The sequence below is a fragment of the Vulpes lagopus genome, chromosome 12 (assembly GCF_018345385.1).
Source record: "Vulpes lagopus strain Blue_001 chromosome 12, ASM1834538v1, whole genome shotgun sequence".
NCBI lineage: Eukaryota > Metazoa > Chordata > Mammalia > Carnivora > Canidae > Vulpes > Vulpes lagopus.
In genome coordinates, this window is record NC_054835.1 from 55,794,521 (window position 1) to 55,811,365 (window position 16,845).

General features: G+C 56.6%; 2 protein-coding genes across 3 annotated transcripts in view; one reads left to right on the top strand and one right to left on the bottom strand.

Annotated features, from left to right (window-relative positions):
* Window positions 1-6,823: 6,823 nt before the first annotated feature.
* Window positions 6,824-12,242, top strand: UBALD2 (UBA like domain containing 2). 2 transcript variants are annotated; one of them, XM_041726905.1, is made up of 3 exons: window positions 6,824-7,192; window positions 7,443-7,505; window positions 11,088-12,242. In XM_041726905.1, exons 1-3 carry the CDS (start codon window positions 7,073-7,075, stop codon window positions 11,406-11,408), a joined length of 504 nt encoding a protein of 167 aa, XP_041582839.1. In that variant the 5' UTR covers window positions 6,824-7,072; the 3' UTR covers window positions 11,409-12,242. The 2 variants fall into 2 exon arrangements, with proteins under 2 accessions (XP_041582839.1, XP_041582840.1); XM_041726906.1 differs by having other exon boundaries at window positions 6,833-7,192; window positions 11,091-12,242.
* A 2,777-nt stretch (window positions 12,243-15,019) lies between these two features.
* Window positions 15,020-16,845, bottom strand: part of QRICH2 (glutamine rich 2) — a 36,096-nt gene continuing 34,270 nt past the window's right edge. Inside the window, 1 exon segment of the mRNA XM_041725836.1 lies at window positions 15,020-16,476. Within this exon segment, the coding sequence (XP_041581770.1) occupies window positions 16,247-16,476 (230 nt within the window). The 3' untranslated portion in view covers window positions 15,020-16,246.

Below are 16,845 nucleotides of genomic sequence, written 5' to 3' on the forward strand. Positions count from 1 at the left end.
GAGTTGCATACTCTACCAACTGAGCCAGCCAGGTGCACCAATGAATAATCATTTTTTAAAAAAGATTTTTATTTATATATTTGAGAGAGAGAGAGAGAGCACATGGATGTGTGCACAGGAGGAGGGGCACAGGGGGGAAGGAGAGAGATTGAGTTTCAAGCAGGCTCCCCACCAAGCATGAAGCCAATGCAAGGCTCGATCTCAGGACCCCAGATCATGACCTGAGCTAGAACCAAGAGTTGGCCCCTCAAACGACTGAGCCACCCAGGCACCCCAAGAAGAATCATTTTTGAGCAATCACTCTATCCAAGCACTTCTGAATCGATTATCTCATTTAATCTTTAAAACAACCCTAAGAGATAAGCATTGTTATTGTTCTCATTTCCTGGATGGGGAAACCGAAGCTCCCTCAACTGGGTATAGGGAGCAGGAACTTGCCTGAGGTCACTCTGAGTCCCAAGCCCCCTGAATGGTTCTGTCTGCTGTGGCTCCAGTTGTAAAGGGCAAAGCATGGAGATGTCCCTCCAGCCCCACCTCAGCCTGGCCTCCCTCCATGTTTAATCTGTCTTCCTTAGCCGACCCACTTCCTTCTACATCATCTTCTTATCTGAATTAGGACCATTTGTTGACAAGCCCTTTGATGCTCTGCACCCTCTTGTCTACAGAAATCCTTTTTGGCCTTAAACTTCTCTCCAAGAGCTCTGGCAGATGAATAACGTACCTTCCTATAAACTCTAAATATACGCCCTGGGCTTCGTAACTGCCTTGGGGCCTAGACAGACGCCCTGTCTCCTGGAGCAGGCCCTTCTGATGAGTGGGCTCCATACAAAGTCTGCTCAGTGGGGCAGCCCTGCCTTGGGGCTCCCAGAAGGCAGGATACAGGATTTTCTCTGACTGTCCTCAGGCCCCAGGGCCATGCTAGGCATGGGCGCCGCTGGCGATGAGGCACATTCTGGTGGTTTCCCAATTCTGTTGTGTACAACCCGGTGCTCTCGTTCTCAGTAAATACTTCCTTCCTCTTCACGCAGAACGCTGCCCTGTGTTTATTTCTAGCCCCCGTGCTTGGTCCAAAAAAATGATCTGTGTGGCTTGGGCTTTTGGGGCCAGGAAATAGCACACATCCCAAGGCGCCTTGTGTTTCTGAAGGAGCAGGGCACCCATCACTGCCAAACTTGCAGGAAAAAAAAAAAAAAGATGAGGAACTTTATTTTAACCAAACGCATCTCTTCCAGGACTTGCCCTGACTTCCTGTGTTCCTGAAAATTCCTGAAACCTCAAACAGTATCTCATCAGAAACTCCAGGCCTCTCCAGCATTGCCCTATGCCCCGCTGAGTCCTATGCCAAGTAAATTCCCTCTGCACCTCTGGGATTTAGAGATAAGCAGGTAAAAATAGGCTCATTGTCACTGCCCCACAGCCTGGGACTTAGTTGGTTAATATTGTCATCGATACCCTGGTCTCCTCTTTTTCTTGCTTCCTCCTGGGTTAGGAGAGGCCGTGTGATTCCTCTGGACAAGGAACCGTGAACAGAGATGTGTTACTTGTGGGCTAAAGCACATAATTGCCAAGGCTCCAATCTTTAGCACTCTCTTACCTTCTGGCATGTTCCACATAGTACAAAGGACAGATAGGAAACCTTTCAGGCTTTGTGATCCATACTGCAATACCTCAGCTCTGCTGTAGCACAAAAGCAGTCAGAGATACTACATAAACAAATAGGGTAATTGTGTTCTAATAAAACTTTATTTATAAAAACAGGCAGCCACCCAAGGGCTAGAGTTTACCAACTGGCAGCTAAAGATGGTGGAAACTCCCACAGTCTGGGTCATCACGTCATTGCCCCGAGGGCAGTTCTTCTTGAGAGTCACCAAACTGCAGCAAACTTCGTATTGGTAAGAAGTAAGAATTTAGGACTGTACTTACCCGAACATAACTTCTCCTGACCTAATTAATTTGAGGAGACGCTGCACCAGCTTGAGAAAGCATGTGGCATTTTGGGGGGATTGAGGGAAGGATACTAACCACCCCCTCCTACCCCACTGCCCAGAGGAGATCCACTCTAACCCTTGCCTGAGCTTAGTGTTCCCCCCACCTCATCACCTCCCAAGAGATGCCTTAAACAGTCCTTGCTATGAACTTGTTTTCAAAGTAACTCTGAAAAAAAACAAAAAACAAAACAACAACAACAACAACAAAAACAAGTAACTCTGGGCTTTGGTTCTCACTGTTCTCTTCTGAAAATTCCTTTCATTCTCCTTTCTATCTACTTCAATCCTTGCCAGCTTCGCTTCTTCCTCCTCCAAGCAACCTTCCTGACTATCTCCTTACCACCTATGATTGCTAGTTTGGACCAGAGTTGCTGTCTGGGCTCATGGAAAAGAGAACAGAGAGCCAGCCCTGTTTGCGAGAGAGACCCATGTTGGTAAGGGCAGCTCCACGGAGCCCACCCAGCAGAGTTACTGGAGAGAGGGATGGGGCACAGAAGGGGTGAGCCACCTACGCAAAGGAATCAATCTGTCACACGGTGCATTGTTTGGAGATATATATGTACAGAAGTACATGTCAAAGAAAAGCAAAGGAATGATTAATGCAAATTTGAGGATAGTGAGTCTGGGGAGAAAGGGAGGTATGTTTTTGGGAAGGCTCATGTGAGAGCTTTCAAAGGTACTAGCCTTGGACATCTTAAGTTCTATGTTGGGTACATGGGTGACTGCTCATTGCTCCTCAAACCATGCATAGGTTATACACAAACTCTTGGTGTGTATATATTTATCAAAAAACAAAAACAAAAACAAAACAAAACAAAACAAAACAAAACTAAAAAACCACCCAAAACAACAAAAAAAAGGGTGGGTCAGGTAAGAAGGCTGCCCCAGACAGAACCTGAAGTCAGCAGCTGCCACAGCAACGGACCTTCTGTGTTTTGAACGCAAGGGCAAGGCCACAGAGGCCCAGCTCCATGCCAGTCAATTCCTAGACCATCGAAAGTGGCCAGGAGCCTGAGTCCCAGTGGACAATCAAAGGCCCCTGAGAAGAACCTTCCTTAGAAAGTTGCCTCTCTACCCTGCCTTTCTCTCCCCCTGGGCGAAGACCCAGCCTCTGGCGTCCCTTCGAAAGTTTGCCAGACTCACCTACCATGAGACACACCTGGCAATCAGAGGCAGGGCCACCTTATCACCAGGCTGACAAAGGACAGAGAGTACAGGCCACCAGTGCTGCTTATAGGAAATGCCATTAACTGTGTTGGGAGTGGTATGGCCTTTGTCCCTTGGGGGACATGTGATATTTGGTGAAAATGGAGCTGGTATAAACCAGCATGAACTCATCACTTGTGAAATGGCTTTGACCTTCTTGCTGCTTCCCACAACACAGACACCCTTTTCTGTCTCTTTAGTAACACTGAGGGAGAAGAGAAGATAAGGTGGATTCCAGGGGGGAGGCAGGGAGAGAAAGTAGAACATGATATTTAAGAGCACCAGCTTTGGGTGCAAACACCTGAGTTCAGAGCTCAGCTCCACCTTGAGCTAGCCAAGTGCCCTTGAGCAAGTCGCTGACCCTCTCTGACCCTGCTTTTCTCACTTCCTAATTGGGGATATGCACAGTCCCCACCTCACGGGGTTGTTGTATTATATAAGATAATTCAAGCAAAGGATTTAGCACAGAGCTGAGTTCATAGTACATTCTCAATAGACATAAATCTCAATTATCACAGAGGGGAACTGGGATTTGCCTGGAGTAGAGGAAGCACTCCTGCACTAGCCCCCATCCTCTTTAAGGAGAAAGACTAGAAAAAAATTAATGCTCCGAAGCAGCAAGGTGCATCTAACCCACTATTTAGTAGAAATAGCATCCATTTTCACTGGAAAGTAGTAGCACAAAATAGGTTGCGTTAAGCAAACAAAAGCTAGCAGTAGCATTGGAAGTCCAACCGGGGAAGGGAGCCATCCACCTGCCAGCACCTGAGCCCCCCTTCCTGGGCCTGGACCTTCCAGCCTCAGCCAACTGCCCCCTGGGCATCCATCCCACCCTCCCTCGCCTTCCCCCGACTTCTTTCCCCTTCTCCTGGCCACTTGTCCCTTTGTCCTGGCAACTTGAAGCAGCAGTAGGGAAACAAATATGAAGCTATCGAGACAGCAGGTGGCCCCCATCCCCCATGGAGGCCTCACTCATTTTCAAGGAGCCCCACTGCAAACCCCAGGGGCCTCGATTGCCCTTGTGTGGAAAAGGTAACGACTCCAGCACGAAGGAAGGCGGTGTGCTGTAAGGGGTAACCTCGAGGTTCTGGAACTAGACTCAGCCAACACCTCACCCCGCCACTTGGTACTGTGACCTCGGGGAGGCTCCTCCCCACCGGTGTGCCTTCGCCGCCTGGCTTGTGAAATGGGACTCTGGATTGTTGTGAAGACTGAAATGAGTTCAGTGACATTAAACTCTTAGAAAGGTGCCTGGCTCACAGGAAGTGCTTGGTGGGCGGTGGTGGTTTGTTGTGGTCCAGCTATTGTCGCCTGTCTCAGCAACCCACTCGCCTACTTACATTCACAAGATCTTTGGGAACCGCCAGAGGAAACCCTGGTGAAGAGACTCTCTCTTCCAGGTGGTGCCTCATGGCTCATTCTGTAGCTCAGGCCATTGATGGCACGAAGATTTTCTTCCTTCTGAGGCTACTACTGTTTTACTTGTTCTTAATGGGCCTGTTTTTATTGCTCTGTTTTACCTGCTGCACATTGTGCTCTCAGATTAAAATAATGATACCTTCGGTTAATAATACCTCGTGCTGGGAGAGTTGCTTTCATCCCAGCAGCTCAAAGCCCTCTACAAACATGACCTCATTCATTCTCTCTGCGCTCCCAGGACAGGGACACTCCTATGTAAGCTGGCCTGAGAAGGGAAGCCCTACCCCCATTCATCTCCATCCAGATTCTCAGAAGCCAAAGTATGGACTGAGCATTTCCACCTGCGGCGGCCACAAATCAGAGACAGAACTGTTGCTCTCCTTCTCTCTCTGCCTAGAGTGACCTTAAGCCCACAGAACCAGAGTCCCTCTGTCTTGGGGGTTTTGTCCTCCACACCTTGCCCAGGTGCCCACAGCTGTGATAATGATACCTGCAAATGGTAAACATTAAAGAAATCTTCAGAATAAACCACCTTGATAGCCAGGGGGGGAAAAGGTTTGGCAATTTTGGCATTTTCAGGATGCTTGTCTTTCTGGAGAATTTCTTAATTAAGACCCAAGGGCTCCCAAAAGCTAAAATGCCTCTGCCCAGGTAAATCCTACTACTCATGGTCCTGGCATGTTTGCCACCTGTATGTACTTGTGAGAACCGGAGCCCCACGATGACAGTACTTCCTTGTTCTGGGGCTGCTTGTGGCCTGAGCTCCCCAGCAATACAGGCTGCTGGCTGCTCACTTTTGTTTTCACCTTGCAATTACTGGAAGGGAAGGGCTGCAAGCTGTGCTCAACTCTCCAGCCACACTCCGGGTTTCAGCCCACGTGCATGCACTTCATTAAGGCAAGAGAAACAGTCAAAAAGCTGACTCCTTCCTCTTCAAAATAAACAAACAAACAAGCAAGCAAACAAACAAAAGGACTAACTAAATGAGATAAGCTCATTACAAAGCCTGAGGCTGTTTTGCCCTCAGTACAGAAACGTTGCGTGTAGTTTCTCTTATTTACATTTTATTTTTTATTGTCTCAGAGACTTAATTCACTCTAGGCAAAATCAAAATAGAACTATGGCTTGCTTTCTTTTAGCCTCTTTATTTGGAGGACCCTTACGTAATTTAAATATACTGTGTGAAAAAATAAATAAATAAATAAATAAATAAATAAACTGTGTGATTGGTATTTCAGATCCAAAACTAAGTTTTTCAGAAACAAATTCTAATGCTGAGTTCCTAGTGATATTTACCTTTCTCACCTCTGTGCCCCTTCCTCAGTCGGCTTAAACTCCTAGCTCTTTCTCCACCCCCACATTTCCCAAACAAAGCCCAGAAAGTGAAATCGTTGGTTTTTGTTTTTTTTTTTTAAAGATTTTATTTTTAAATGATCTCTACACCCAAGATGGGGCTCGAACTCACAACCTCGACATCAAGAGTCACAGGCTTTTCCTACTGAGCCAGCCAGGCGCCCCCCAAAGGTCACTTCCTTATCCAGAAGATGGAAGCTCAAGAGCATATAAACAAATCTTGTTTTTAAATGGCTGGGGTTTGAGAGCCAATGAGAGCAAAGTTTTTGGTCAGAAAACCAGGAAGAGACTGGCCTGTGGGGATGGTAGTGATCAAGAGGAGGTAGAAAGCGGGTAGCTTTTATTTCTATAACAGGCTGAAAAAGTGTGGGGGGGGGGGGAAGAGATGCTTGAAAGTTTAAAAAAAATAAACAATTTTGAGACTCGAGCAGCTGCAAACTCTCTGTTTTCTATTTTGATCATTCTGTTTCTCGAGATGACCACATCTTTCAGAGGAAATGAGTCAAAGCCACTCTGTCTTGCTTTTCCAGCTGAGCATGTTCAGTTTCAATGAAGTAATGAATGAACTTGGCCGCACCACCCCCAAGCCTACAACAGCAAACACAGGGCGCTCGGCCAATCAGCAGACACTCAAGGTTTTCAAGTTGAGTTCAAACGGGCGCACGGCGGACCAATCAGCGCGCGCGGCCCCGCCCCAAACTCCCGGGCCTGGCCAATCACGAGCCCGGGCGAGCCAAAACACAGCGGCCGGCCAATGCGGGGCCGCCCCACGGCGCCGGCCTCCGCCAATGGGCGCGGCCGGGCGAAAAGAGAAACAGTGCGGGCCGCAGGCCGCAGGATTCGAATCGAACGTCCGCACCGGAGCCGGGCGCAGGCCGAGCGGCGCGGGCCAATCAGCGGCGGCGGCTCGCGGCCCCCGAACGTTGGGACACCGGCCCCGCCCCGCGCCGTTGTTTGTGGTGTCGGCGGCCGCGGGAGCCCGACCGGGACACTCGCCGGGCGGGCGGGCGGCGGCGGGGCTCCGGGGCTCCGGGGGCGGCGAGCGCGAGCCGAGGGCGGCCGGTCTCCCGCGGCCGCCGAGCCGGGATCGCGCGGCGGCCGGAGCCATGTCGGTGAACATGGACGAGCTGCGGCACCAGGTCATGATCAACCAGTTCGTGCTGGCCGCGGGCTGCGCGGCCGACCAGGCGAAGCAGCTGCTGCAGGCGGCCCACTGGCAGTTCGAGGTGCGCGCTGGCCGGGCCCGGGGGCGCGGGGGCGCGGGGGCGCGGGGGCGGGCGGGGGCGCGGGGCTTCTATCTCTGCCTCCCGGCGGGGCGATCGCGGAGGGCCCTGCGGGCGGGACCCCCCAGCACGCACCCCAACGCCGCGCGGCCGGGGGGGACCTCGGGGGGGGGGGAGGGGGGGAGGGAGGCAGGGAGGGGGCCGCCCGGCCCGGCCCCGTTAACCGCCGCCCCGCCGCCGTGTGTGTCCGCAGACCGCCCTGAGCACGTTTTTCCAAGAAACCAACATTCCCAACGGCCACCACCACCACCAGATGGTAAGTGGGGCCGGGGCCGGGGGCGCTGTCAGCCGCCGGCGGTGACAGCCATGTTGCCGGGGAGCGCCGCGCCGCGATGTAAACAAAGAGCCAAAATGTCTTCCAGGAAAGAGCGGCCCCGGGGCCGCCGGCTCGCCGGGCTGGGTGGCCCTGCCTCCCGGGCGGCCGGACCCGCGACCTGGGGCGGGGCGGGGGGGCCGGCGGCCCGGAGTGGGGAGGGGGCTCGGACGCGACCCGTCGCCTGGGGCAACTGGGAAGCCCAGGGACCGGCCCGGGGTGTCCGTTTGCGGGGAGCCCCCTCTTGCCCCCCCGCCCCCCGCAGCGCTGCAGGGAACAGGAAAGGGCCAAATCCACCCTGGCTCCGGGCGCGGGGCTCTACCCAGAGAGGTACGTTCACTCTTTCCTGTTGTTGGGAAAGGGACGTGCCCCGAGCGCGGAGGACGGTCGGACGGTGACAAGATCAGGACGGGAATTTGCATGTGACCTCAGGAGGTGAAGACCCTGTGGAGTACGGGGGAAACCGAGCGCCTCTCCGCGGCCCCCCTCGGCCCGAGCCTTTGCCCTCCCGTTCAGTGGGGTGTCCTGCCTTCCAGGGGCACGGGACGTCGCTTTGCTTCGGAGGCTTGAATGCCTTCCCCTCCCCTCCCCACCCCCCTAGTTACCTATTAGCCCTGCTGGGGGAGGAGGGACTGGCCTGGGCCATAGGGATTGTAAGACGTTATTCGCCAGGAGATCTGTTGTGGCTTTTGGAGTGCATTTTTGGCATTTTTAACACTTGATGTCCTTGCTCATGCCTCCCTTCCCAGAGCTGCTGCCCTTCCTGGAGGAGCTGCAAATGGTCGCTCTGCTCTGTCTTGTCCTTGGTGCCCTGTTTTCACCTAGTTGCAAAGGACAGGTGGAAGGGTCTGTCTTGACCTTTTAACCGGCTCTTTGCTCCCAGTGGCTCATGCTGTGTACAAATCAAAAGACAAAAACGCATTGGAATATGATGGGAGAATTCTGGGGGCTCCGGGGCCGTGGCGGCTAAGGCCAGGTTCCTTGAAAACCAACAGGGGTCATCTCTAGGAGACCCTCCTCTGCAGCTGACCGTGGGAAAGCTCTGGCTCCCACCTTGCCCTAGAGCCTGGGAGCACCCCCCCCCCCCCCTCAAAAGGGCCTTGAGGTTTAGTCCACCAATTTCTGGCCATTTGAAAAAGCCCAGGGGCTTCCAGCTCAGCCATTCTGTGATGCCATGAACAGGGAGGCTGACTCGGGGGAGCTGGGATGACTGGCCCCTTTAGACCTTGTTCCTTCTCTGCAAATCCCAGGGGAGTATACTCAGAGTGTCTCTCAATCTCTCCCTCTCTCTCTCCCCCTCCCCCACATTTTTTTTAACTTTTGAAATTTAAGTCATCTCTATTCCCCACATGGGGCTGGAACTCAGGACCCCAAGATGAAGAGTCAAGAGTCGCTTGCTGAGCCAGCCAGGCACCCAGGGATTATAATCTCTTAAAACTTCCCTCAAGGCAGGTTTTGTAACAGGCATTACAATCGGTGTATCCATCAATACACCGCATATTGAGTACGTAATCAGCACAGAGGAGAATGCCCGTTCCTGCCCTAAAGGAATCTGTAATTTTTTTGAGAGAGAATCAATCAAAGGAAAAAGTTAAAAGCAGGAACAGTAATGGCATAATAGCAATCCCAGAAGTGGCCCAGGGCACGAGTAACTGAGAAATGGTTGTCCCATAAACTCCTGGACATTCACAGTGGGAGGCATCCCAGCGAGGGGTGCTCCGGTTTTAATTGGGGAGCACTGAGAAGAGGAGCAAGGCACTGGATTGGAAGCAACAGTGCCCTGGACACACTGGGTGTGCTTGAGGACTGGAAAGCTCTATCCATAGTTGTTAGAAGCAAGGAACTAGAGGGGCTTTGCAAACGTCGGCTCCAAACCCCCTGCTTTTACCAAAGTAGGGAGAACCTCGGGGAGGCTAAGGAACTTGCCCGAGCCCACACAGCCAGGTGGGCACAGGATGCTCCTGGTCCAGGCGGGCCAGGCCATTCTCTGCAGCAGGGTGGTTGTTGAGACAGGCCTCACTGGCTCGGTCAACTGGGGAAGTCACGATGCTGTGATGCAATTGGCCTCTACCCCCACCCCCCATTCATTGTTTCCTGCTGCCGAGAAGTCAGCCCTGGGGTGGGGGGCGGGGAACAGCGAAGGGAGGAGGGAAGTGGTCTGGGTGGGGCCAGGCCTGCTGGGACTCCTGTGGCCGCCCCTGAGGAAGACAATGGTGGAGCTCCCTAGCTGCTGATAGGGTGCTGGCCCAGTTAGCAGGACAGACTCGCCTCCCTCCCCATTTCTGGCTGGGATTTAACTGCAGAGCTGTGAAAAGCTCCCTCTGCGAGGTGAAGAGCCCTAGAATCTTGCTCCCCCAGCCCGGTGCCTGGGGGAGGGGCTGGTGTTGCTAAAATTAGGAGAAATTCAAAGAAGGACTCCCGTGGCTTCCTGGGAAAGGGAGAAGCTGCTGTGAGGTCAGAACCGGCTTTGTGTGGGCCCTGCTCTCTGCTGCCTCTTCCCCATGGTCCTGTGAGAGACTTCTGGGTGACACCCCTGGCCCCATCCGGAGAGGGCCAGTCACAGCGCAGCACCCTAACCCCGCCTTGCAGCACCCTAACCCCGCCCTTGACCTTCCGGGCCGGGTCCCTGATCAGAAAGTGGGGGGAGGGACACTAGAGATTTTGGGGAGTTTCCCTGCCAGGGTAGTGGCAGAAAACATGTTGGGGTGTCTGCAAGTACCCCCAGGAGGAGGGCTGAGAGGACCCAACAGGCTGAGCATCCCACCAACATAGCATGGGGGAGATGCTAGAGACACACAAATCCCAAATCCCTGGTTTTTGTCCTCGGGGAGCCCAGGAGCACAGAGCTGGGTAGAGTGAGGAGCTGGGGCCTGCAGCTCTGGGAGCCCCCACCGCCCCGGGAACCCGACCCCAGGAATCCCATCCTCTTAGCCTGTAGTCTGCAGCGGGTGTGTTTTGGTCAGTGACTTGCGCTCCAGGCCTCAGTTTCCTCACCTGTGTCTGGGCGTTGTGGCAGGTGAGATCATGAAGACCCAGGCTCCAAGGCCTGCCGCCCGGTGCTGCCCGTGGAGCGAGCCCAGACGCTGAGAAGGTGCAGCTCCTCCTCCGGCCGTCGGCGGAGGAGGGAGACCCTGGGTCTGGCGGCCTTCCTGTGACCAACAACCTCGGAACATCTGAGGGCGGATTACTGAGGGAGCCAGCTGGTTCTTACCGGGCCGAGGCGCTAAGCGGTGGTGTCCTGGGCTGCTCTCTTGTCCTCACTTGAATCTGACACCCTGGCCTCTGGTTGCAATTAACCCTTTGCGGCAGACACTCCTCCGGGCATCCCTGCCCGGCATCCAGGAAGCTTTCTTTGGTTTTGATAAAAATCGTCAGGGTTTGTCCTTATATTTTGCTTGTGTTGGTTCAGGGTGAGAAGGGTCCAGTCAAGCTGACCGCCCAACTGGGAACTGGGCCGGCGGGGGCGCAGCTCAAAGCTGGGGCGGGGTGAGCCGGAACCTTCCCGACACCTGTGTTCTCTCCCAGCAGATGTGCACTCCGAGCAACACACCTGCCACACCGCCCAACTTCCCCGACGCACTGGCCATGTTCTCCAAGCTTCGTGCCTCCGACGGCTTGCAGAGCAGCAACAGCCCTATGACGGCCGTGGCCTGCTCCCCCCCGGCAAACTTTAGCTCCTTCTGGGCCTCGTCCCCACCCAGCCACCAGGCCGCCTGGATCCCGCCCTCCTCCCCCACGGCCCACAGTTTCCACCACCTCCACCACCCGCAGCCCACGTGGCCCCCCGGGGCGCAGCAGGGGGGCTCGCAGCAGAAGGCCGTGGCTGCCATGGATGGCCAGAGATGAGACTGGGTGCTGCCAGGCGCTGGGCTGGAGCTGGCAGGCAGTCCAGGGCCGTGGGGACACAGGAGGGCCGGGGAGGGGGGGAGCTGGGGCGGGCGGGGGTTTCCTGAAGATCGCACTGGAAGATTTTATAAAAGAATTTTTGTGGGTGGGGGGGGATAGTAAACTTCCTGAGCCACTTGGGCCCTTCAGGAGTTTCTCTTCAGACAAGTTTTTTCTCTTTTTAATATATAACTATAATATATATGAATATATAAATATAACTAATGTATGTGAGAATGGGGTTGGCTGGCTGAGGCTTTGGGGTTGGCCAGGAAAGGCCAGAGCATCCCCTTGGGCCAGCACTCCTTCCACCCCTCATCCCAGGGCAGGTGCTTGGAAGCCAGGTGGGGTGATCCTGTAGTCACGAGGTGTCTGCTGGCTGCCTCTCAGAGGTCACGCCTTCTGGAATCAGGAGGCCCCCCCCCAGGGTCCACTCCAAGGAGTCCCACGGCGGGGGCTCCAGCGCCCGGCGGCTGAAGGTGTGGAGGCCTGGCCATCACGAGCTCTCCCCACCCGGACTCCTCAGTAGCCCTGCGGCTCCTTGTCTGTCCCGGTGCCTCCTGTCACCAGCCGGATGAGCGGGGCTGGTGCAGAACTAAAGAGCCTGCCTGGGTCAAAGGCTCCGGCTCTGCCTGGCGGGGGTTCTGATTCTCCACGGCCACCCTGCCTCTCCCACTGCGTCCCGCCCGCATGGATGACCAGAGTGGAGAGCTTGCCTTTGGATTGAGTTCCCAAATCAATCATCTCACCAGGGTGAAATTTTAATTTAAAAACTTAAAGAGACTTTTCTAACTACCCTAAGCTTGCGGTGCCTTTATTTGCCTTGAGAGGAAAAGCGCTCTCCTGGGGAACAGTTGGTGGGGCTCCCACTGTGTTGGGATTATGGGGGGGGGGCTTCCTTGCCACTGGCTGGTCTGGATATTATGACAGGGGGTGTCCAGACCAGGGGGTTGATGGGACAGGCTGGGTCCAGCTGAGTATGGGCAGGAGAGGGGGGTTCTGGGCCTGATCTCTGTGATCCTCTCCCCATCTTGACCCTTGCTGTGCGGCCTGCCTTGGGCTGGCGCTTACCTGGAACCTTTGTCTTGTCTGTGGTGGGGGTAGCCACTCCTTCATTTGGTGGCCCATGGCACCCCCCTCCCCAAGCTGCCCCCCCTCCGACATCTTACAGCTGGGTCCATCCCTTCTGTTCCTGTCCTCTCTTGGGGGTAGCCTGTCCCTGAATGCATATTGAGTGGCTGTGCCCATGAGGTCAGCCAAGGCTGTCCAGGATCCACAGAGACAGGGTGGGTCCCCAGAGGGACTGGCTGCCTTTCCCTTCCCACCTTCCCCACAGCCGCCAGCCATTAGAACGGAGGCAGTGTTGGTAATTCCTGACCCAATGGGGCCCTTTCTCAGGTGATCGTGCAGTGCAGTGAGGAGGTGAGGCAGGAGGAGCCTGTGTGCTGGCTGGAGGGGGTGGTGGCTGGCCTTGGGGTTGGGATTCCTACAGCCTCCTGCTGGGGAGGAGGGATGCTACCTTGCAGCCCCCCTGCCCCCCAAGACCTCTTCAACATGTGGGCGGGGCTTTTTTTCCCTCAGCAGCCAGAGCACCCTAAGGGACCCTACTCTGGGTTGGGCCTGGAGGCCCAGAAGGCTTGCTTGAACCCAGAAGGCTTGCTTCCCTGGTGCCCCCCAGCTGCCCTCAGCCCCTCTGCATGTGATGGCTTACTTTGAGCCTGGGTTAGTCCTTTCAGTTTTGTTTCCTGGTTGGAAACCCCTGGGGCACCTCCCGGCCTCCCCCCTCCGCCAGCCCACCTGTGTTTTCCCGGGCTGCGAGGGGAAGTCCCTGGAGGGGACGTGGGCGGCCACACTGGGACCACAACCTGGTGAGGGGTTGGGGGGCCTGGCCCAGGTGCAGGGATGGGGGTTGGCCGGGGCCGCTTGGGGAATGTCCTCCACTCCCTGTCCTTCCGCGGGCGTGGAGGGCTGGGCTGTCCTGCTCCTGCTCCTCCCTGCGAGCTGGTGAGTTTGGATTCGAGGCCAGGGACACGGAGGAGCCAGCAACCTGCTGACATTTCTCAGGCAGGATGAGACAAGGGAGCCCGAGCAGGAGCAGCGGGCTGGACCTGGCTCTGGCCCCTGCTCGAGGAGCACAGGGCACGGGGTGTGAGGGGTGCCTGCCGGGCCCCCGGGGTTCCAGCTGCTCCCTCGTCCAGCCAGAGCACTGGGTCATCGCCTGAACATGGAGGGATCTCAGCCTGTGGGGAATGTAGGGGGAAGCCCCCCCCGCTGGGGAACACCTGCCCTACCCCATGACACCCCAGCCAACCCCACCCTCCTTTGCCCACATGGGACTGGGGAGAAACCCTTTCTGGGCAGTTTCCTGCCACACTTTCCTTTCCTGTGTGATTTGTCACCCCGTTCCCTCACACCTTAAAGCAGGCCTCTTGTGTCAGACACCCCTTTACCAAGTCAGGGAGATGGGGGCTGGGGGTGGGGCCCCCGTGAGAACAGACCTGAAGACAGGAAAGCTGCTTCTAGGGCACCAGAGGCCCCAGGGGGAAGGCTTTTCTCCCCTGTCCCTGGGGGTCCGGCTGGGCGCAGGGGCTGGACCCTTACAGTTTCCATACCTGCTGAGCCCAGCCCCCCGGCCTCGCTCTGTCCCTCAAACCTACCTGCCAAGACGTTTCGCACAAGGAACTTTGGATAGCAGGCAGCCCTCTTGCCTGTTTGGTGCTAGTGGACTGAGGGGGCTGGAGCAGGACAGAGGCTGGACCTCGAGGCCACTGGGCAAGTGGCAGTCACCTGGCTAACCCCCCTCAACACACACTTCTGCTCTACCTTCCTGGGGAGCGAGGAGCGGAGCCGGAACCGGCCTAGGCCCGGCAGCCCCTGGTCAGTCCCTCTGCCTCTGCAGCAGCCACTCAAGGGTTAGCTGCAAACAGAAACCTTCCCAGGTGGCCGGTGGCACTGGTCCCCCAGGACGTCATGCCAGGAGCTGGGCACTGCCCGAGCCAGAAGCAGCCGAGCAGCAGGCGGCTGCCAGCCTCACCTTTGCCTCACGGGAGGGCTCAAGGCTGGACTCCATGAACCCCATTGTGTCCGGAACGTCCCAGTTGGCCAGGCCACCCTTTAGGCCGGCCCCCCAGATGGGAGGGCAGGGCCCCAGTCAGGGGCACAGCAGGAGAGAGCTGGCAGGTGTGAGAGCAGGTCCTGACCCCCCAACCCCTGCCAGCTCCCAGATCTGGGGCCTGGCCTCTGCTGCTTCTCCAGAAGCCCCAGCGCCCTTGGAGGACGTCTTCGTCTGTTTTGGGGGGGCGGGGTCATGGTCTAACCCTCAGGCTACAAGTCCCACCTGTTCTCCAAGAGAAGGTCGGCCACCTGGACCTGGGGGTGGCCTGGCGGTGCCTGGCCGGCGGAGCCCCCTCCCCTCCCGCTCCATCTCCCCCAGCCAAGACCAGACAACACTCGCCGCCTCAAGCTTCTTCCTAAACATTTATTAGTAACTGGGCTCAGTGAGCAGTGGACCGCGGCCCCCGGGTGGGCTCCTCGAGCTCCTCCCCAGGAGGCACATCCCTGTGCGTCTCCGGCCCCGCGGGCAGGTTGGCCATCTCGCTGGGGCTGGGCGGGTGGGCCACACTGGGCTGAGAGAGGTGCCCCTCGGAGGACACGGGCCTGTCTTTCTGCGGCTGAGAAGGAGCTGTGAGAGGGGCCGTGGGGGGCTCAGGTGGCTCTGCCCCAGCCCCCACGCCCACCGCAGCCCGCCGGGTCCTCCCCAGATGCCCAAAGCCCAGGGGAGCGGGGCCCCCCGGGGCTCTGGTGGGCAGTGCAAGCCCTCACGCGAGCTCCCAAGCAGAGCTCCTTTCCAAGGCCTGGGAGTTAAAAATACTCAAGCCCCGTGCCAGTGGCCAGGAGCCTGCCTCTTTAGTAGGGTTTCCTCTCATAGTATAGGGACTGCTGAGGCAGCGGGCCCACCCACAGGTGCAGGCATTTTCCTGAGACTGCCCTCTCTCCCTCTCCTGCTCCACCTGACAGTAGATAGTGGAGTGCCAGAGGGCAGGAAGGTGAGGACCCCCAAGAAAACAGTCACAGCCCCCCTGGATCGTCCATCCCAGCCTGCTACGCGCTGTTGCCAGCACAGGTTCTGGAGGCAGACAACTTAGGGCCGAACTCCACTGCTGCTGGCTTCCCAGCTGTGTGACCTTGGGCAAATACCTTAACTTCTCTGTGCCTCAGTTTTCTCAGCTGTAAGTGAGGCTCACAGTGGTCCCTACCTCGTAATGCTGGTATAAGGATTAAAATCGGTTCATGTGTGTAAAGCTCCTGGCTGCTGAGAACCCTCATTTAAGGTGAGGTGCCCTGACCAGCACCATCACCTCGCTGCTTCCGCTTCCTCAGGGCACTCACTGAGTGCTGGAGATGGAGTGGGTGGGGAGGGCATCGGGGACGGGGCAGGGGGTGGCCCCCCTGGAGAGCGGTGAGACTTGCTCAGAGTCACTTGAAGCTGATCGGGTCTCCTGGCTCCAGGCCAATATCCCTCTCTGCCCTCCACGTGTGGCTGGACCCCCGGGGACCCTTAGCCCCCAGACTTTCAACAGGATTCAGCCCCTCAGGGGAGAACAGGGCCTCGAGGGACCACCAGGCACCCTGCCCCTAGTCCCTCTCCTGGGAGATGGACACAGTGACGGCATCGAACCCCCAGCCCTGGCGCAGATCAAGAAGTCAGCAAAGATGCATATTTTCTCTCTTCTCCCTCCCATCTTGTCTCTCAGCTCCCTGGCGCTTCCTCTCTCCAGGGAAATAAAGGCACCGACCAGTCATGGGCAGGAAAGGGGGCTAGTGGGGCAAGGGGCAGAGGCCTGGGGCAGTGGTGAGACCTCCCGGGAGGCTGCTCCAGCCAAAGGGAAGCTACCTGAAGTGCTGCCGGCCAGCATCTGAGCGCTCTGAGGCCGGGAGGGCAGCTGCCCGTTGTCGCTGAGGGACTGTTGCCGGTGCACGTGGGGCCGGGACTGCTTGGCCTTGTGCTTTGGCATCCCCGAGACAGAGGCTGGCAGGGGACAGTGAAGCAGAGGGTCAGGCCCGAGACCCCGAATGGGAGCTCTGGGGGGCCCCATGGGGATGGGGAGAGGGCTGCAGGGCAGTTGGCCACAGCCAGCCTCAGCTGGGGTCCTTCCCAGTCTGAACTACTGGATACGCCTCTCCTAAGCACCCCATTCATTCTCATGTCCGTCCATCCATCTGCCCTCCCACCCACTCAGATATCCCCTGAGGACCAACACACATCAGCCCTGGGCCTGGTGCTGCACCGGTTGTGACGTGGGCTCCTGGTTCAGGAGGGGAGGCGACTAGACAGGTGCACATGGCTCTAAGACCAGGCAGGAAGGGACAAACAGGGCACCGCAGGTCTGGCTAACTG

What these genes read in the sequence shown, in the direction of transcription:
- UBALD2 (XM_041726905.1), top strand. Translation starts at nt 7,073, where the DNA reads ATGTCGGTGAACATGGACGAGCTGCGGCACCAGGTCATGATCAACCAG. An exon ending in CGGCCCACTGGCAGTTCGAG is followed by an intron (nt 7,193 to 7,442) that starts GTGCGCGCTGGC and finishes GTGTGTCCGCAG; the next exon opens with ACCGCCCTGAGCACGTTTTT. An exon ending in GCCACCACCACCACCAGATG is followed by an intron (nt 7,506 to 11,087) that starts GTAAGTGGGGCC and finishes GTTCTCTCCCAG; the next exon opens with CAGATGTGCACTCCGAGCAA.